The sequence below is a fragment of the Sturnus vulgaris genome, chromosome 12 (assembly GCF_052056855.1).
Source record: "Sturnus vulgaris isolate bStuVul1 chromosome 12, bStuVul1.hap1, whole genome shotgun sequence".
NCBI lineage: Eukaryota > Metazoa > Chordata > Aves > Passeriformes > Sturnidae > Sturnus > Sturnus vulgaris.
The window spans coordinates 14,968,579-14,984,293 of NC_142254.1; the positions used below are offsets into that span (position 1 = coordinate 14,968,579).

Sequence of the window (15,715 nt, forward strand, 5' to 3'; positions counted from 1 at the left end):
TCTTGCACATGGATGTGTATTTTAATAAAAATAATTCTGTCAATATACAGCAGAATGTCGATTTCTTTACCATATTTCCAGTATATTTTCATAGGCTTTTTCTCAGTTAAAATCCACCCCCCCGAGCCCCTTTTTTGAAGTTTTCATGCGAAGCATCAGATAACTTAATTCACAAATACTAAGCGTAGACTGAACCAATGTGCACAGTTCGTGTAATGTCCACGTAGCCAATGTTGTACCCAAGAGCTGAAACTCCCTCCTGAAGGCGATGAGAAGCCTGCAGTGGCACAGGGAGCTGTGCCCAGCGGCGGCCGCTCCTCCAGGGCTGCCAGGAAACCTGCGGACACCTCGCACCCCAAGCTCCAGCTGAGCATTTCATACCTGAGTTTTGAGCAACCAGCAGGAGAGAAGAGTTCACTGCGTGCTGGGCAGGTCCTGGGGCTTGCACTGCTGAGTGTGAGAGCTTCAGGGGCTGCAGCCTCCTCCTGCCTCCCCGGCTGCACAGGCGGGACTGACACACACGATCCCAATCCAACGCCGGTGCAGTCCTTGGTCTGGAAGTCACCATACATGTGGTTTTGAAATTTTCTTTAAAATCTGGATAATCCCCAGAGCTGCTGCTGCTTCTCCTTTCTCCAAGTCTAAGCCTGTGAGAAGCCCAGCATACAAAACTCCTTGTGTGCTCCCTTCTGGAGGAAGGATGCAGCTAAAGTTCTCCCGAGCAAAAACGTCCAAGCACAGGCCTGGACTCAAGTGGAGTGACCAGAGAGAAGGTGTCTGCCTGGCCATGGGACTTTCAGCAAGCAGCAGAGGTTTGCATGGCCTCCAGGAATGTTTCAGTGGTGACATGAGTGTAAATTCCACATGGGACTTGGGAGTTTGCTGTGAGCAGGAGAGTTAAGCTTCCCTCCTGAAAATAAAAGAGCTGGCAGGATGTGTGATCCTCAAGCCTGGATGATGCCCTGGCTTGCCAGGCACTGCTCCAGCTCAAGCTGCAGGCTCTGAGCTCTGGTCTGAGATGTGGGGAGAGGGACAGACGTGTCAGGTACACTCCTCCATCACCTGCCACCTCTTGTTACAGGGAAGAATGGTAAAGAGCAGATAGTGCTGTCTATGGAAAAGGCCTCCAGGCTCTCAACTCCTCCCTTTTCCTCCCAAATCTGCTGTAGCTCCCCTCACACAGCCCCAGCAACACTTCCTCCAGCTCTCTGCCCCTACACAGCAGATGGGACAAGGCTCAGCCAGCTCTGGCTCTGACCAAGAACTGCTGGATTGCAGCTCCCTCCATCACTCATCCCACTGGGGCAGACGGGTCCCAGCAGCACCCATCATGTCCCCTGGCATGTCCTCACCAAGTCCTTCTGCAGAAACACCTTGTACAGCTGGAGACCCAACACTTGCTCTCTACAAGAGATCTGCTCTCTCCCTGCCCCACCACTGAGGCTGCTCTCACACCAGCAGGGCTGGAAGGAAAATGCTCCTTCTGCAAAGGGGAATCCTGGGTGGACCAGGGCCCCTTTTTTCTTCTCCCAGGCTGTGACCAGCTCAACGGGGCCTCACTGCACCCAGGACTGGAGCACCAGGGACCTCTCTCTCCACCTGCTGCCACAGCACAGCTCAAGTCTGCACTGCTTCTTTATGGGAAGTTCCTGATCCCATGTAGTGCACCACACAGCTTCATGGCACTGACACACTGCCCTACAGCCTCACTGCCACAGGTCACCTTGTCTATCAACCCCACGACAGCAGAACTCTGAAATGTGTCTGAGCAACACGTGGTAGGTATTAGCACAGACAGGTACCAAAGCACAGCTGCAATCCAGCCTGCTTTGTTCGGCTGAAGGAGGAGATGGTTCATCATCCCTGATACCCAAGGTGGAAAATGATACATTCAATCCCCAGAACTAGTTACAGCAGCTCTGATTGCTCCAGTTTTTCAAGGCAGCCTCAAGAACAAAGCTATTTAAAGAATGGTAAAGATGCCTTAATAAAACGTGAAAAACAAGGACACAGCTTGAGGACAGATTGAGATGTTACTGTGAAAAACGAGAAGGAAGGATATGGGAAGATCCCAGATATGGGTAACCATGAGGAATGATATTCCCAGAGGGGCTCATTCTCCATGCCAGCCACAGCTGCACCTCCCAGTGCCCAAAGCCAGTGGGCAGCAGCACACCAGGATGTTGAAATAGAAACAGGTTTGTATCACCCATCTTTCAGCACACACCTTTCACACATCCCAAGGCAACAAGCTCCAGCTTTGCTTCACATGGGGCTGAGGGAGAGCATCCACTGGACAAGCTCCCCTAAAGGGCTGGATGCTGTGTATTGACCAGTCCCTCACTGGGAATCCCTCCCTGTTCTGCTGGACCCACACAAGAAGAGCTGAAGTGCTGAGGCCAGCCCAGCTGCAGGCTGACAGGATGCTGTGTGGTGGCAAAAAGGGACTGTCACATGTGGACCTGCCCCTTCATGCCAGCAGGGAAGAAGGAGTCAGGAAGGGCAGCTGGAGTGGCCACAGCTATACTTGACAGACATGAGCCACAGAGCTGGCCCTGGCCTTGGAGCAGCTCCCACAGCACCCAGCACTGCAGATACCACTGTGCTCATGGAGTTGGGAGAATACTGGGATTGTGAGAGAGAGAAGCAAGAAAGGGTTGCTGGTAGCAGTAAAAAGCTTTCCCAAAACCAGCTGGCTCTGAGAGCACACTCAAGGATGCACAGGAAATAGACTTGCTCACAGGAGAGTCTGACTGAGAGGTCTCTCAACCCTGTAAGTTTCGAAATAGCTTTGATAAATACTTGCTAGGGTAGGCTCATGGAGCAGCAAAAAGAATCATCTGGAACAAGATGGTTCCAAGAGGAACAAGAGGAACAAGATTTGGCTCCCCTGGTACAGGAGAGATATCCACAAACTGGAATCCACCCAGCAGAGCCACTAAGATGGTCACAGGCTGGAGTACTAGGTGTATGGGGGGGATACCCCTCCAAGAAACACTTATCCCAGCTACTCCAGTGCATCTCACTGCAAAGTTCTCCCAGTGTATTCTTGATGCTCTCACTCTCAGCTTGTGGGGGCACCATGAACCTTGTCCATGGGGAGAGAAGCCTGGTGATGTAATTCAGCTAATTCAACCCCTGAAGGACACTTTAACCAAGGCTCCAGGTCTGGAGTTCCCAAAATGCTCCTCTCAAAAGGCCACTTAACAGGCAGGGCATTGGACTCAAACCCAAAGGCCAGGATGTGCAGGCCTGAAATCAGGTTCCACCAGGTCCCTGTGAAATGTTTTCCTTCTGCAAGGCCTTTGCTGCAGTGCCAAGTGTCAGGAAGGAGGGTGGGGTGTCCAGAGCACAGAGCTGGAGGGTATTTGCTGCTCTCTAGATCACAGCTCTTTGATGGTGCCTCTGGACAGATCAGGGGACAGCTGAGACCCTGTGAGTGTGCAGCTACAGCAGAGCTGGTTCAGTTGTCCCAGCAGTGGCATTTCCCAGGTCCTGGGAAGGACAGGCAGCTGGAGAGCCTCTCCTGGCACTGGGGAATGCTGCTCGTGCAGGGTCCAGCTGAGCTCTGCAACACCTTCTCCCAGCATGTGAAGCCAGCCCAGCAGAGAACCCATGAGTCAACCACACAGGATGGAAGTCCTACATCCAGTGCCATCAGCTGAGTCCTTGTCCCCTCACCAGAAATGGGAAACCAGCAGATTCTCCTACAGGCTCCACTGTCATTTACATGGTTTCACTGAAAGGACTCTTGGGAGCAGTGACTAAGTTACTTGAGGCACTTGGAATAACAAAACTCAAATTGTTTTTATAAAACTAACTTCTGAATTGCCATGCAGCCTCTGGTTAGGTGTACAGCCATATTCAGTGTTACAGACCCCATTTCACTTTAGCTCTATTTTAAAAAACTGCTGCAATAATCCAAATTTCAGCTAACATGAACCATCAAAAGCCACCAGGGAGATACAAAGGCAAGAGGCTTTGAAATACAACCTGAGAAAACCACATCAGAAATCCCATCTAGGAATCAAGGGTAGGTTGAGGCTGACATCCCACCACACACCACACACTTATCTTCCCCATCCTGAGTCATGGCCACATTAGTCAGAATCTGAGTACAAGAAGCAGAAACCACTGGTGAAATTACCAGAACACTTGAAGTAAATAAAAAAAACAAACAAAGTAACTTCCACCACACATTTCTTGGCACCAAAATAACCAGATATCTAGGAACATTTCTTGGGTTTTTTTTGTAGTGAAACCAAAATAAAAAAGGCATGCTAGAACAGTCAGCAAAGCTTTGCTGAGAGATCAAATGGGGCATTAATATGACACAAGATGAAGAGACTTGGCTTAAAGAAACCACAAAGAGAAGGAACCAAAAAAAATCTCAGAAAGAGATAAAGATGGTGCTGCTACAAAGACGAGAGAGAGGTCTGAGTGCAGCCAGACTGCTGCAAAATGGTGACCAACAGCAGAAGAAGCTGCCAAACAGGAAAGGAAAAGCAGGGTCCTGGATTATTTCAGCCTCAGTACCCAGAATCAGCCCAGCTGTGTGCTGTCAGCCTGGCTCTAAGGAATGGAAAGCCTGCAGGAGAATCCCAGCAGGCAGAGTTCACATGCTGCCTTGGCACATCTGGGACCAGAGGCTTTGGGAAGGAAACCTGCCCATGGAGTTATCTCTGCACTTGCAGCAAGGCAAGGACAGCAGGCTGGGCTGGGATCCGACAGCACAGTTGAAAATCAACAGATGAGCTTCAGGCACATGAGCTGTTCCCCAGAGCTGGAAGAGAAGCCCCAGACTGGCAAGTTCAATTCTGCTTGGTGCAGCTCTGCCTCTGTCTCCCTGGAAGAAAGGCTGTGGTAGAGCTCCCTCTGCTTTTAGCAGTGGTACAGTGATCTGATAAAATCATCTTCAGCCCTAAACCTCCTGCTCTCTTAGTCCACCACAGCTCTAGCACTGCCCCTACACACTGCACACCTTCACCAAAAGGCAGGGATAATGTTCCCAACCACCTCCAACACCATCTGCACATTCACTGGCACAGTGTGCCCTGGCACCTGCCCCCTGCTCTGCCTTGATTTCAGCTACAAATCCAGCCTGCAAACTCAGAAAATCCTTAAAGCTTTGGGCTGCTGCTACTTTCCTTCTCAGTGGCATACAAACTCTCTTAGTGCTTGAAGCCCTGGCACAGGCTAACCTCCATTTTAAGGACAAACCTCAACAAAACCTCTTCATCATTCACTGACCTTCCAAAACAAAAAATTCGTGAACAGCAGTAAAATTCATGTTTGGTTTGAGCTCCCTTGGGTCCTCCCCAGAGCTACTGACCTACAATTAATTTGGTGCAGAATTCCAACTCCTCCCATGCAGCCAGGCTGAACCTGTCATCTCCTAAGGGTACAGCAGAGGATGTAAAGCACACAGTGCTGCCAGGCAGCCTGGCCAGGTAACAGAACATGCTCAAAAACACCCACAGGTGGTCTGAATGCTTGGTAGCACTCAGGTCCCTGGGCCTGGCACATAGCATGGACAAATTAGTCCATTTTACTCAGAGGTTACTCACCCACAGATCCTTGTTGGTCTCTTTTGGGCCTGAAACTTTGATAATTATCTTAATAATTCCTAAAGAAACACTGCTGCTCCCTTCTGAATGGCTCAGGCCTGACAGAGCTGGTACTGACCCCAACCTGACCTCAGCTTGTCCCACCTGCAAGGACAAGCACAGCTCAGCCCAGGTTTCTCCAGACACTTCCAAAATTTAGAAGTGCTCACTTAGATCAGTGTTGCAGGGATGGGAGAGGGCAGGAAATACTGTTATTACTGAGTTAGTGGCAGAGCCCTCCTCCATGGAGAAAAAGGAGGATTTGTTATTTAATTAAAAATTGTCAGCCCACCAGGGCATCACCCACGGATGTTTCTGGCCAACTCACATGACCTGGTTCTACCCATACAGTGGCAGATGACTTCATATTCATCAGTCCTGTCCCCCCAGCTGTTCAGAGAGCTGGATTTAACTCTTTCTCAGGGCTGTGAGATGCTTCTACAGCACAATCACCAATGCAGGCAATGTCAATCTTCTACTCTTCCCACTCACAAAGCCAAGATTGAGAGCCTTGGGCTCTGAAGAGAGGCACCATGAAGAACCAGGCTCCTCCAATTCCCATCATTGGTGTGTGACAGGACCTACCTCACCCGGCCTCCTGAGGGGTGGTATGGTGTGTGTGGCTGGCACCGAGTCTGTGGGCAATAAATACATCAGTGACTTTGTGGAGGTGGAAGAGACCTTTTTAATAAACATGATTCAAATAAAATAAAAAAAAAAATCCCTCTGAACTGCCACTGTGAGAAGAGTTCGGATTACTAGCACGGATGATGCTGTATGTGCACGATGGAGGGAGAAGGGAAGAAAAGAACAAGCTGTAACCAACTTGATGAGCTTCCTCAGTAAATCAGCATAAACCAGCTCAGCAAAACTCTCCAGATAAAATACTGGTGGAACCATGAGAAACAACTCAAAATCAAAACAAAAGAGAAAAATCCCTACATCAGAAGGCTACATTAGAATAACCAGCGAAATACTGAGTGCCGCTGGAGCCGCAGCAAAGGCAGGGAGATGGGTCAGATCTGCCAGTTCTTCCTGGGGGCAGGAACAGCCACACAGTGAGGGACTCACTCAGTCCTTGCACGGGCAGTGTGTGTGTGCTACGGGGGTGTCGGTGGCAGGGAGCTCAGGCTATCCAACGAGGTGGTGGTGCAGAGTGGCAGCAGCAGAGGGTGAAGGGCAGCACTCCACGACGGCAGCTCCGTCCCGCTCGGGTGTCAGTGCAAATAATCGTCTACTCTGGCAAAGGAGCAGGAGCCCAGCCCCACGCGAGCCATGAGCCGCAGACACTCCGAGGCCTGGCCCAGGGCCAGCATCAGCGGGGGCTGCTTTGGCAGGTTCTGAGATTCTGTGGGGGCAAACAAAGAGCTGTTCAGAAGGGATGTTCAGGCTGCTGCTGGCTCACCTGTGCTCAGGCCTCTCTCTGTCCCAAACCCAGATCCCTGGCAGAAGGTGCTGGCTCTGGAAGGAAGCTGCTCCCAAATACTGCCAGCTCTGTGCTACACCCCACCACCCATGACACATCCCACAGCTCAGCAGAGCTTTTGAGAGAATGCTGCTGTGCTGGACAGAGCAACAAAAAGGCAACAAAGCTACTGCTGATGCTGTTGCCAGAAAACCCTTAAAACGTGAGATATCAAAGCATGGAGGAATAAAAAAAGGCAGGAGAATCTGGTCCCAGGTGGGAGGCAGCGTCTCCATTTCTCCCACTTGTGCAAGGCTGCCCAGCAGCCCAAGCCCTGGATGAACTCACTCCCTCATCACCACGTCTCTACAGTGGCATGATTTCTGAGGGAGCCCTCAGCTCAGCTAGACAAGGTGTCTGGTAACCTGTGTGATGAAGCATGTCCAGACATCACATCTCCCTGGTGCCTGCCCTCAGCAACTTGTCCATGCTCCTCAAGCACTGGACAAACAGCTGCTGTCAGGGGAAGGGACTGTCCTTCCCAAAACATGCTCAGGCAGAACACGAGCCCTCATGGGTGTGTCTATCAAGTTGTTCCTTTCCCCAGAAGGCAAGGTCTAAAACTCCTTCTGGAACATTCAGTGTGAGATGCACGGACCCTATAGGAAATCTGCCTGGGCACAGTGAGACAGACTGTGCATTCTCTCCTAAAAAACAGGATGATACCAGGGCTGAACTCTGCTAATCCATACAAATGTGGTAAAGTCCACAAAATTATTCAGGCGGGTTCAGAGCATGAAGGGAGAGGGGTGGGAAATCTATCAAAGAGATCTTGGTTTCTTCAGTAAGCAGGAGAGGAAAATCCTGAGGCACATCCTTGGGAGCAGCATTGAGGAAGATGCAAGGAAGGGAGTCAAAATGGGAATGTATCAGGGGATCTGTTCTCTGCAGAATTCCCTCCTACCCTCCTTCCTGTATTACTGCCCTGACAGTCCCCAGCAACAGAAAGAAAGACAAAAGCTAAACACAACTATTTCTGAACTTTCCCTAACACTCACAGGCTTGCCTGCCACAGGACAGCCCTTGGGAGCAGGTGAAACACTCCCACAGGAACCAGATCTTACCCAAAATAGCACTATTGAGAGCAGCACACACAGGTTCCCTCTGGATTGGGTCCAGCTGTTGGCCGACAGGGCAGTTCCAAGGGTCTGAGTAAGCTAACAAGCTAAAGGCATCCTGAGAGAGAACAGAAAGGCACAGTGAGACCAGGCAGGGCTGCAAACACACAGGAAAAGCACCAAGTCCAGCTGGGGCACCTCCTGCAATCACCACAGTGACAGGTGCCTACCTCCTGAAAAGAAATGGCCCTTTTCTTCTTGGCAGCAAGGGACTACAGTGGCCCATCAAGATAGAAGGTTAAAGAGGGTGTCCCCTCCACCTGGCAGGGAAGCCAGCACAGGAAGGCAGGTAGAGTGTCACCTGCAGAGAAGAAGAGCATGCACTTGCTCCAGGAAGCTAGGCAGGAGCTGTATTTCTTCTCTCTTGTGCTGAGAATTGGGTGTGGATGTTCTGCATTCGTGTTTTGATCTCTGATCCCCACGCAGGACCCTTCTTGCTCAGCAGGTGCAGAAGTGGGGGCTACCCAGGTGTCTACAAGGGAACCCACAACCCCAGACCTGACCCAGAGAACTGCTGCAATGCAGCACGAGGCCCAGGCTTACCTGAAGCATCTTTTTGTGCATGGTGTTCTTCCCATACTCTCTGCAAAGTTGCTCGCTCAGGATCTGCAGCTCCCGTCCAAACTGGATCATTCTCTCTGTGGCAGCGTGGTTCCCTCCACAGAGCTGCCTCTGGGGGCAGCTGTCTTCTAAGGAGAAGCAGCGGAGAAGGAACAATCATCTTGCATTCCCCACCAGTGCCCACTGTGTGTCAGGATATCCACAGACTCCCTTCTGGAACAGGAAGCTGCTTCCTGTCCTAAGTTTATCCCAGTGGAAGCTTTCTGTGATCCCTGCCCTACAACAGCCAGTAGTGAGTTTGTTGTAGTGCCCATAGATACAGGGAAGATTTGAGCTCTGTTTATTGCCTGAGGACTACCTAGAAATCCTGATAAAATCCTGGGAGCTTGCAACTCCAATCTGTCACCCTTTCATGTGTGTAACACAATAAATATAACCCAGAAACCTCTGGTCTAACAAATCCTAGACTCAGAAAACTTTCAGTCAGAGATACCCACACACCAGCTTCCCAGTAGTAGTGGCCACAAGAGCCATTAAATATATATCCAATTATAACTGGATCCATCAGTTTCAGTCTCAGCTCCCCAGCAGGCATTTCTGACAGGTCTGCTCTGAGCTCAGTTTCATGATCAGCATGGAACAAACCTTTGACTCCTATTGCTTTCCCTGCTCCAAAATATGACCAGTCTGTAAGTCTATGAAAAGCCAGTCCTAGTTTGAGTTTCAGGACAGATTAATTTTCCCCATGAAGCAGGCACTTCATACACTGGGTGGGGAAAGCAGCCCAAAGCACATGCTTTTTCCCCACAATCCAATCACAGTTTTAACTCCTGACACCAGCTCCTATTTCCCCTTACCCCTCCAGCCTCTGAGGACCTACCCATGCTGGACTCATCTGTCTGCAGGATCTCTTCGTGTTTGTAGGTGCCATTCATTATCCTGGTGGATGAATTTTCCAGCACTCCGTTGGGGTAATGCTCAGCCTCCATTTCCATCTCGCTGTCACTGAGGTGAAGGGAGGGAAGAAAGGTCAGATGTCTAAATTCAGGGAAGAAATGAAGAGCTTATGTGCCAAACAGTGCCCAGCAATGGCCAGCACACCAGAAAAGGTGCCAGTTCGACTACAGGGAGCCAGATGGTCCAAGTTAGTGCAGCAAAAATTGTTGCAGGCTTCTGAAGACAATTTATGAAACAAAGTTCTGCTCCCTGAATGCCTGTCATAATTCCAGGTGCAGAATATTTTGCATTTTCCCTTCAGGAAGTGCTGATCCTTGAGATAGTGAACAGTCAGGTAACAGATAACACACTCAAAGACTGCACAGGAGGGAGAACTTGGCTATGATACATCCTCACTCCTTGCAAACAGTGCACTACTGAACACTTAAATGTCCAAGACAGCAGGCTGACTGATACTGCTGATTAACTATGATTAACTGAAAATACGAGAAGATCTTATTGGAACTTAGGCTCTACATTTAAAAAAAAAAAATAATGACAAATCCAGTATCATTAAATGATTCTGGTAAATTGAGTCTGAACAAGTGTTTCTCACTCAGTTACAGGCTAGGTGGCCCTCCAGAGGTCACAACTGAGCCTGCGAACTGCCCTGCAAGCCGTGCTCAGCACTGCACTTGAAGAATGAGTGCCAGCTGCAATTAGCAAGAGATTATTTTAATCACAATGACACCCTCTGCTCCACTGAGGCCTCAAACAGCCCTGCAACAGCAGTGTGGAGAGTGAGCCCAAAGGAAGCTCAGTTTTCACCACAGCTCACTCTGCTCCACACTCCAGAAAAGGCAGCAGTGGCTGCACTGAACTGCTGCCACCACCTGTGGCTTCTTGCACAAGGGAGACTCAGCCTGACCTGCTGTCACAGCATGGAACAAATTACTGCTGGCTCAGAGGCACACCTGGAACGAACAGGGCAACAGCCCAAGGAAATTACACAAGAGGGCAATACAGCAAGCCAGTATTGGCCTGAGCTGCTGCCTCACCCAGTACAGGGCAGGAAGGCTGCTCAGCAGGAACAAGTGCCTGGCTGAGGCAGCAGAAACACCACCAGGCTGACTGGGAAAGCTTCTGGGCAAACAGATGCCCTTCTGGCTCCTTAGAGAGCAGAGTGAGACGTTTCCCACCTCCCACTCCCCCTCAGGTGTCTCCAGAGGAAAAACAATACCTGGTTTCTTGATTACTCGTACTACTGTGCTGCTGAGATTTGGTAGAATCTGTAGAATTGGACTCAGAGTAGTTCACAGATGAAGGGGAAGAGGAGGAGGAAGATGAAGATGATGAACTCAGTGCTGGGTATTTACTGTGACTCTGTTTGCTTTTTGTGGACATGACTCCATTGCTACAGGTTGGACTATCTGCTCCTGAAAGCCAAGAAGAAAGAAAAATGAGACCAGACTGACAATGTCACTGTTGTGAAGCCAACGATTTAGCAAGACAGCAGGCCCCAAAGAAAGAAAGCAAAATAAGACTGCAGATCTTAAATTATGTTTCATCATTCTTAAATTCAATGGGGTTTAGGGAAGACACAAATTAATATGAAAGGAACCCCACTGCTCACCAGCAACATCTGAGCTCCATGAAGTTCTAAAAATGGGCTGTAAATTAGAGACTGAAAACACACAGAAATATTTCACAAGTACAGAAATTACTGTTGAAAGCAGAACTGCCCAGGCTTTCCACAACCTATCTACAGTTAGGGATGTTCGTGATTCACAGAACACTCAGCAAATAACAGCAACCCTCTTAATGAGCACAAGCTAACCTTCCTTGTTCAGGAGAGCAGAAACCACTGAGAGTCAGGCTTGAAATTTCACCTGCTCCTCCACAAAAGCTGCAGAACACACTGACACAAGACACAAATGTTTATTCATTACCACAAGTTTTACATGGACTCAGAATTGACAGTGACTAAAATATTTTGGAAGAACCTCATTACGGGCTTGTTGTCTTCATACATTCTTCCCTTGGCAGCCAATAATGATCACAGGACCTTGGCTAAATGATGTGACCTGGCATACCTGCTCTCCAGAAGTGATGGTGATATATCCAAATTGATCAGCTGATCCCACAATTGTGTTCATAGCAGGAGATACATTTTTATTTTCTATCACAGCAACACAAAGATTCAAATGGGTTGTTTTGTGTGTTTTTAAAACAAAGACAGAATAACCTCTTCACAACAGTTCTGCTTCATCTCTGAAATATGCTCTGATGAAATTACCACTCTTTTGAAAGAACAAGGTCTGACAGAGAACTGTGGAAGGTGATTTCCATGTGTAGAGATAAATATATATAAATGCTGCCTTGCACTGCAGTTACAGATGTAAACATGGGTATTACCAAGAGCTTTTATGGACTGATGGGATCATTCTGCCTATCTAGTCAATGAAACACCCCCAGAGCTTCTCACAACACAGCAGAGGAAAACAAAGATACTAGCTTGGAAAGGTGAGTGACAGCTTGGAAGTATTCAAGTAATTGTGTTTTCCTTAAATATTTGCCTGTCCACAGTTTGTCACATGCAGCAGTGGGAATACCAACCCAAAACACACTCAGATGGCTGTGAGCAGTGGTTTTCCCTGTGTGGGTGAGCACAGAAGCTGACACAATTTATTTTGTCTTTCCAGGTATTGTCTGTCTGCAATTTTGATGATCCCATGTGACATGGAAATCCCCATGGGCAACGAAGACTTTTTTTTGGATTTGATTCAAATTCTTTAGAAAAGGGATAACTGTGGAGGAGTAGAGAGCATAAATTGCAGCACCTCCTTGCCTGAGCTCAGAGTTGGGCTCCCCCAAAGAGGCAGAGCAGCATCCTACAAGGAAGAGCCCTCCCAGAGCCACCATGCTCACTGCAAGGACAGTCCTGCTGCTCGTGGTGCTCCTCAGCCTCTCCCCATGCTCCAGAACAGGTAGAACATCTCCTGGGCCACTGCTGCCGCTTGGGACTCGGGGTTGTCCCATCGGGATGGTTAGGAAGGAAACCCCAGTGTGGAGCAGGGATGGTGCTGCTGGCAGGAGGAGCAACTCCTGGCCAGGGCAGAGCAGCACACCCTGGGGTGCAGGGGAGGATGGAGACTGCTCCTGCTGCAGGCTGGGTGATAACCTGGAGCATCCTTCTGCCCTGGCCAGGGAGGAGGAGAGCACCTGGGGCTCCTCATGGCAGCATTTGCAGAGCTTGGGGGGTGTTGTGTTCATCAGCCTTGTCCTGGGTGAAGGTTCTGCTGCCTTCCAGAGCCAGCACTCACCATCCCTCTCTGTGTTCTCCAGGCCCTTACTCTCCATCCGAGTGCTGCTTTGAATATGAGAGGTGCGCTCTCTGCCTGGTCAACCTCCTGGGCTTCTACTCAACTCCCAGGGAATGTTATTCCCCAGCAATTGTGTAAGTCCTGGCAATTTCCCTAGGCTGTGCTGTCTCCTGGGCTGCCTGGGTTCAGTTAATTTGTTCCATCTGGGGACAGGACAGGGACAGGTCTGTGTAACCTCCGTGATCTTCCAGCATTCAGAGGGGAGGATGTGACTGTCTGGGCACTTCTGCGAGGCCATCCCAGCTCCTGATGGCTCTGCACGGGCTCCAGAGGGGCTGGGCTGCAGGATGAGCTGCTTGTAGGACACCCAGAACCCAGGGCAGCACACAGGGACAAAGGGAAAGGAGAAAGAGTGCAGGGGAGGGAGGATGGTGTGGGCACAAATGGAATCACAGCTGTCATTCCTCACAAAGCTTCATCTTTACCCTTGGCAGGTTTGAGACCAAGAGAGAAGCCAAGATCTGTACAAACCCCGAGGAGAAGTGGGTGAAGAGAGCAATTACAGAGCTTCAAAAAAAGAAATGACTTGGTGCCTGGTTCAGGCTACCCAACATCCTGGTGGGAAGGAAGGTCACAGTCCCTGTAAACTCCCAGGAAGGATTGTGGATGTCCCAGCTGCTGGGAGAGGGCACTGACTCCCCAGAGCCCTGCACTGCCTCCACAGCTGGGCACCAGCTCCTGGAATGCTGCTGGCCCCGCCAGCACCTGCCTGCTGATCACAGCCACAAAATAAAGGTTACTTCATGTGGTATTGGAGAGTGGTGTCCTTTGTTCTCTCAGCCCCACAGCTGTGGGCTGGATGGTGGCTCTTCCCACTGGGTCTCACTGGGGCAGGAGGGGAGGGGGATGGATGGGACTGCAAGGGGACTCAAAAGGGGCTGGGGCCTCCTCTGAGGGTTTTTAGGTGCAAAACTAAAAACCATCAGTTCCAGCCTGTCCCATTTGCTGTCCCGTGGAGGAGCACAGCCTGCCTGCCGTGTGTGCCCAGCTGTGGTGTCTGAGCTGGGCTGCAGGGGAAGGTTTCTCTGCACAGCTCCCTGGGCAGGCAGGACAGACAGGGGATGCTGAATCACACAAGGGATTCCTGCATATACAGCCCTGGAAATTTTGCCCCTGCCAGGGGCCAAGGAGAGCTCAGCAGTGATCCCTGCCAGGGATTTGGGAGAGGGAGCAGAACTGGAAGGGCAAGAGTGAGGAAAGCTGTGAGTTAAAGACAATTTAATAAATAAAGCAAAATAAGGGATTCATTCTGTCCTTCCCATCAGTGGGCAGGTGCTCAGCCATGGGGAGCAGAGCAGGGCTCCCTCAAGTGTAACAGTGACCTGGGAAGACAAATGCTGCAACTCCGAATGTCCCCCCATTTCCTCTTTCTCCATGACAGTTCAATAAAGGGGAAAAAAAAGGAGAACCAAAGAAAAAAAAAGAAACCTACCAAAAAAAACCCCATCGGCCCAGATGATGCTCAGCCAGTCCCTGAGCAGCAGCCACCCAGAGAGCCTTGCTGCCAGCACTCACAGCTCCTGGGGAAGGGGATTTTGGCTGCAGCAGCTCCAGGGACGCTTTCACAGCAGAGGCAAAACCCACCCAGAGCTGAGGGGTGACCCTGACACACTGCAGGTCTGGAACCTGAGGTGTCACAGGCACCAAGAAGGTGGAGAACTCTGGTGCACCAGGAGAAGCTTCAGCTGCAGAAGCTTCCAAAACTGTTGCCTTTCCACTTCAGGAGTCCTCAGGCCATGGAGTCACCCTGTTGGCTTGGACTTGGTGCCCTCTCCTGACAGCTGTGCCTCGGGTACAGCACAGACCTCGGGGCAGGGCAAGTCCAGCCTGAAATCGACATTTATCATGGGCAAACAGTTCATGTTCTCTGCTAAAGTATTAAATTTTGTGATTATCCATTCAAAACCCAAAGCATTTTATGAGTCACAGAATATTTCTCACCTCTACTTTGCTTTTAAATTTTTTTTTGTCTATGCCTATCCATTTTAATTTCTAAAGTAGGGGTTTTCCTCAGTCAGAAAATTTGTATTCAATTATTAATTATAGTGAGGTTGCAGGTGGTTTGGACACCCATAAAATCCTCTGCAGAATCTGTACCCCCTTCTCTCCACTTGCCTTTGCATTTGCCTCACCAGGAGCTGCTCACCTGGGGAAGAGGCTGTGCCTTGGTGGGGATGGCTCAGGAGGGTGCAGGGAATGCCCCAGGCACTGCAGAGGAGGCTGGAGAGCAGTAAAGCCAAACCCAAAGGTGCACTGCTGGGACAGGAACACAGAGGGAAACCCAATCCTCCAGAGCCTTGTGGGGTCTTTCCAGGCCTTTAAACATCCAGCATGCACTGATTTGCTCTATGAAGAACAGATAGTGGAGGCATCTACTAATGCTTCTGGAGGGGAATGAATACCTAAGGGAAAAGAGGAGCAAATGTGTGCCCTCAGCCAAGCTGAAAAGGGAGCTCGGGGCTGGCACATAAGGTGTTCAGGGCCAGGAGATGCTGGTTGGAAAAAGTCATTAGCTCAGTTATCCCCTTAATTGCAGTTGTGTGCTTTTAAACAGTGCCCAGGAGCTGGTGTGACCCTGGTGGCTGCTGGCCCCAAGGGTCTGTGCTCTGGAGACATGGACAGGGAGGGCAGGAGAACCTGGGGGTG

General features: G+C 50.0%; 1 protein-coding gene across 2 annotated transcripts in view; it reads right to left on the minus strand.

The window, feature by feature from the left end:
• Positions 1 to 15,715, minus strand: part of LOC148222402 (ran-binding protein 10-like) — an 18,196-nt gene continuing 2,481 nt past the window's right edge. The window contains exons 2-6 of one of the 2 annotated variants that reach the window (XM_088172015.1): positions 10,927 to 11,122; positions 9,631 to 9,755; positions 8,733 to 8,875; positions 8,136 to 8,247; positions 1 to 6,954 (exon numbers count right to left, since the gene is read on the minus strand). In XM_088172015.1, the coding sequence (XP_088028141.1) occupies positions 6,824 to 6,954; positions 8,136 to 8,247; positions 8,733 to 8,875; positions 9,631 to 9,755; positions 10,927 to 11,122 (707 nt within the window). In that variant the 3' untranslated portion in view covers positions 1 to 6,823. Of the gene's footprint in view, positions 6,955 to 8,135; positions 8,248 to 8,732; positions 8,879 to 9,630; positions 9,756 to 10,926; positions 11,123 to 15,715 lie in introns of both variants that reach the window. The other variant, XM_088172014.1, reaches the window with a different exon arrangement.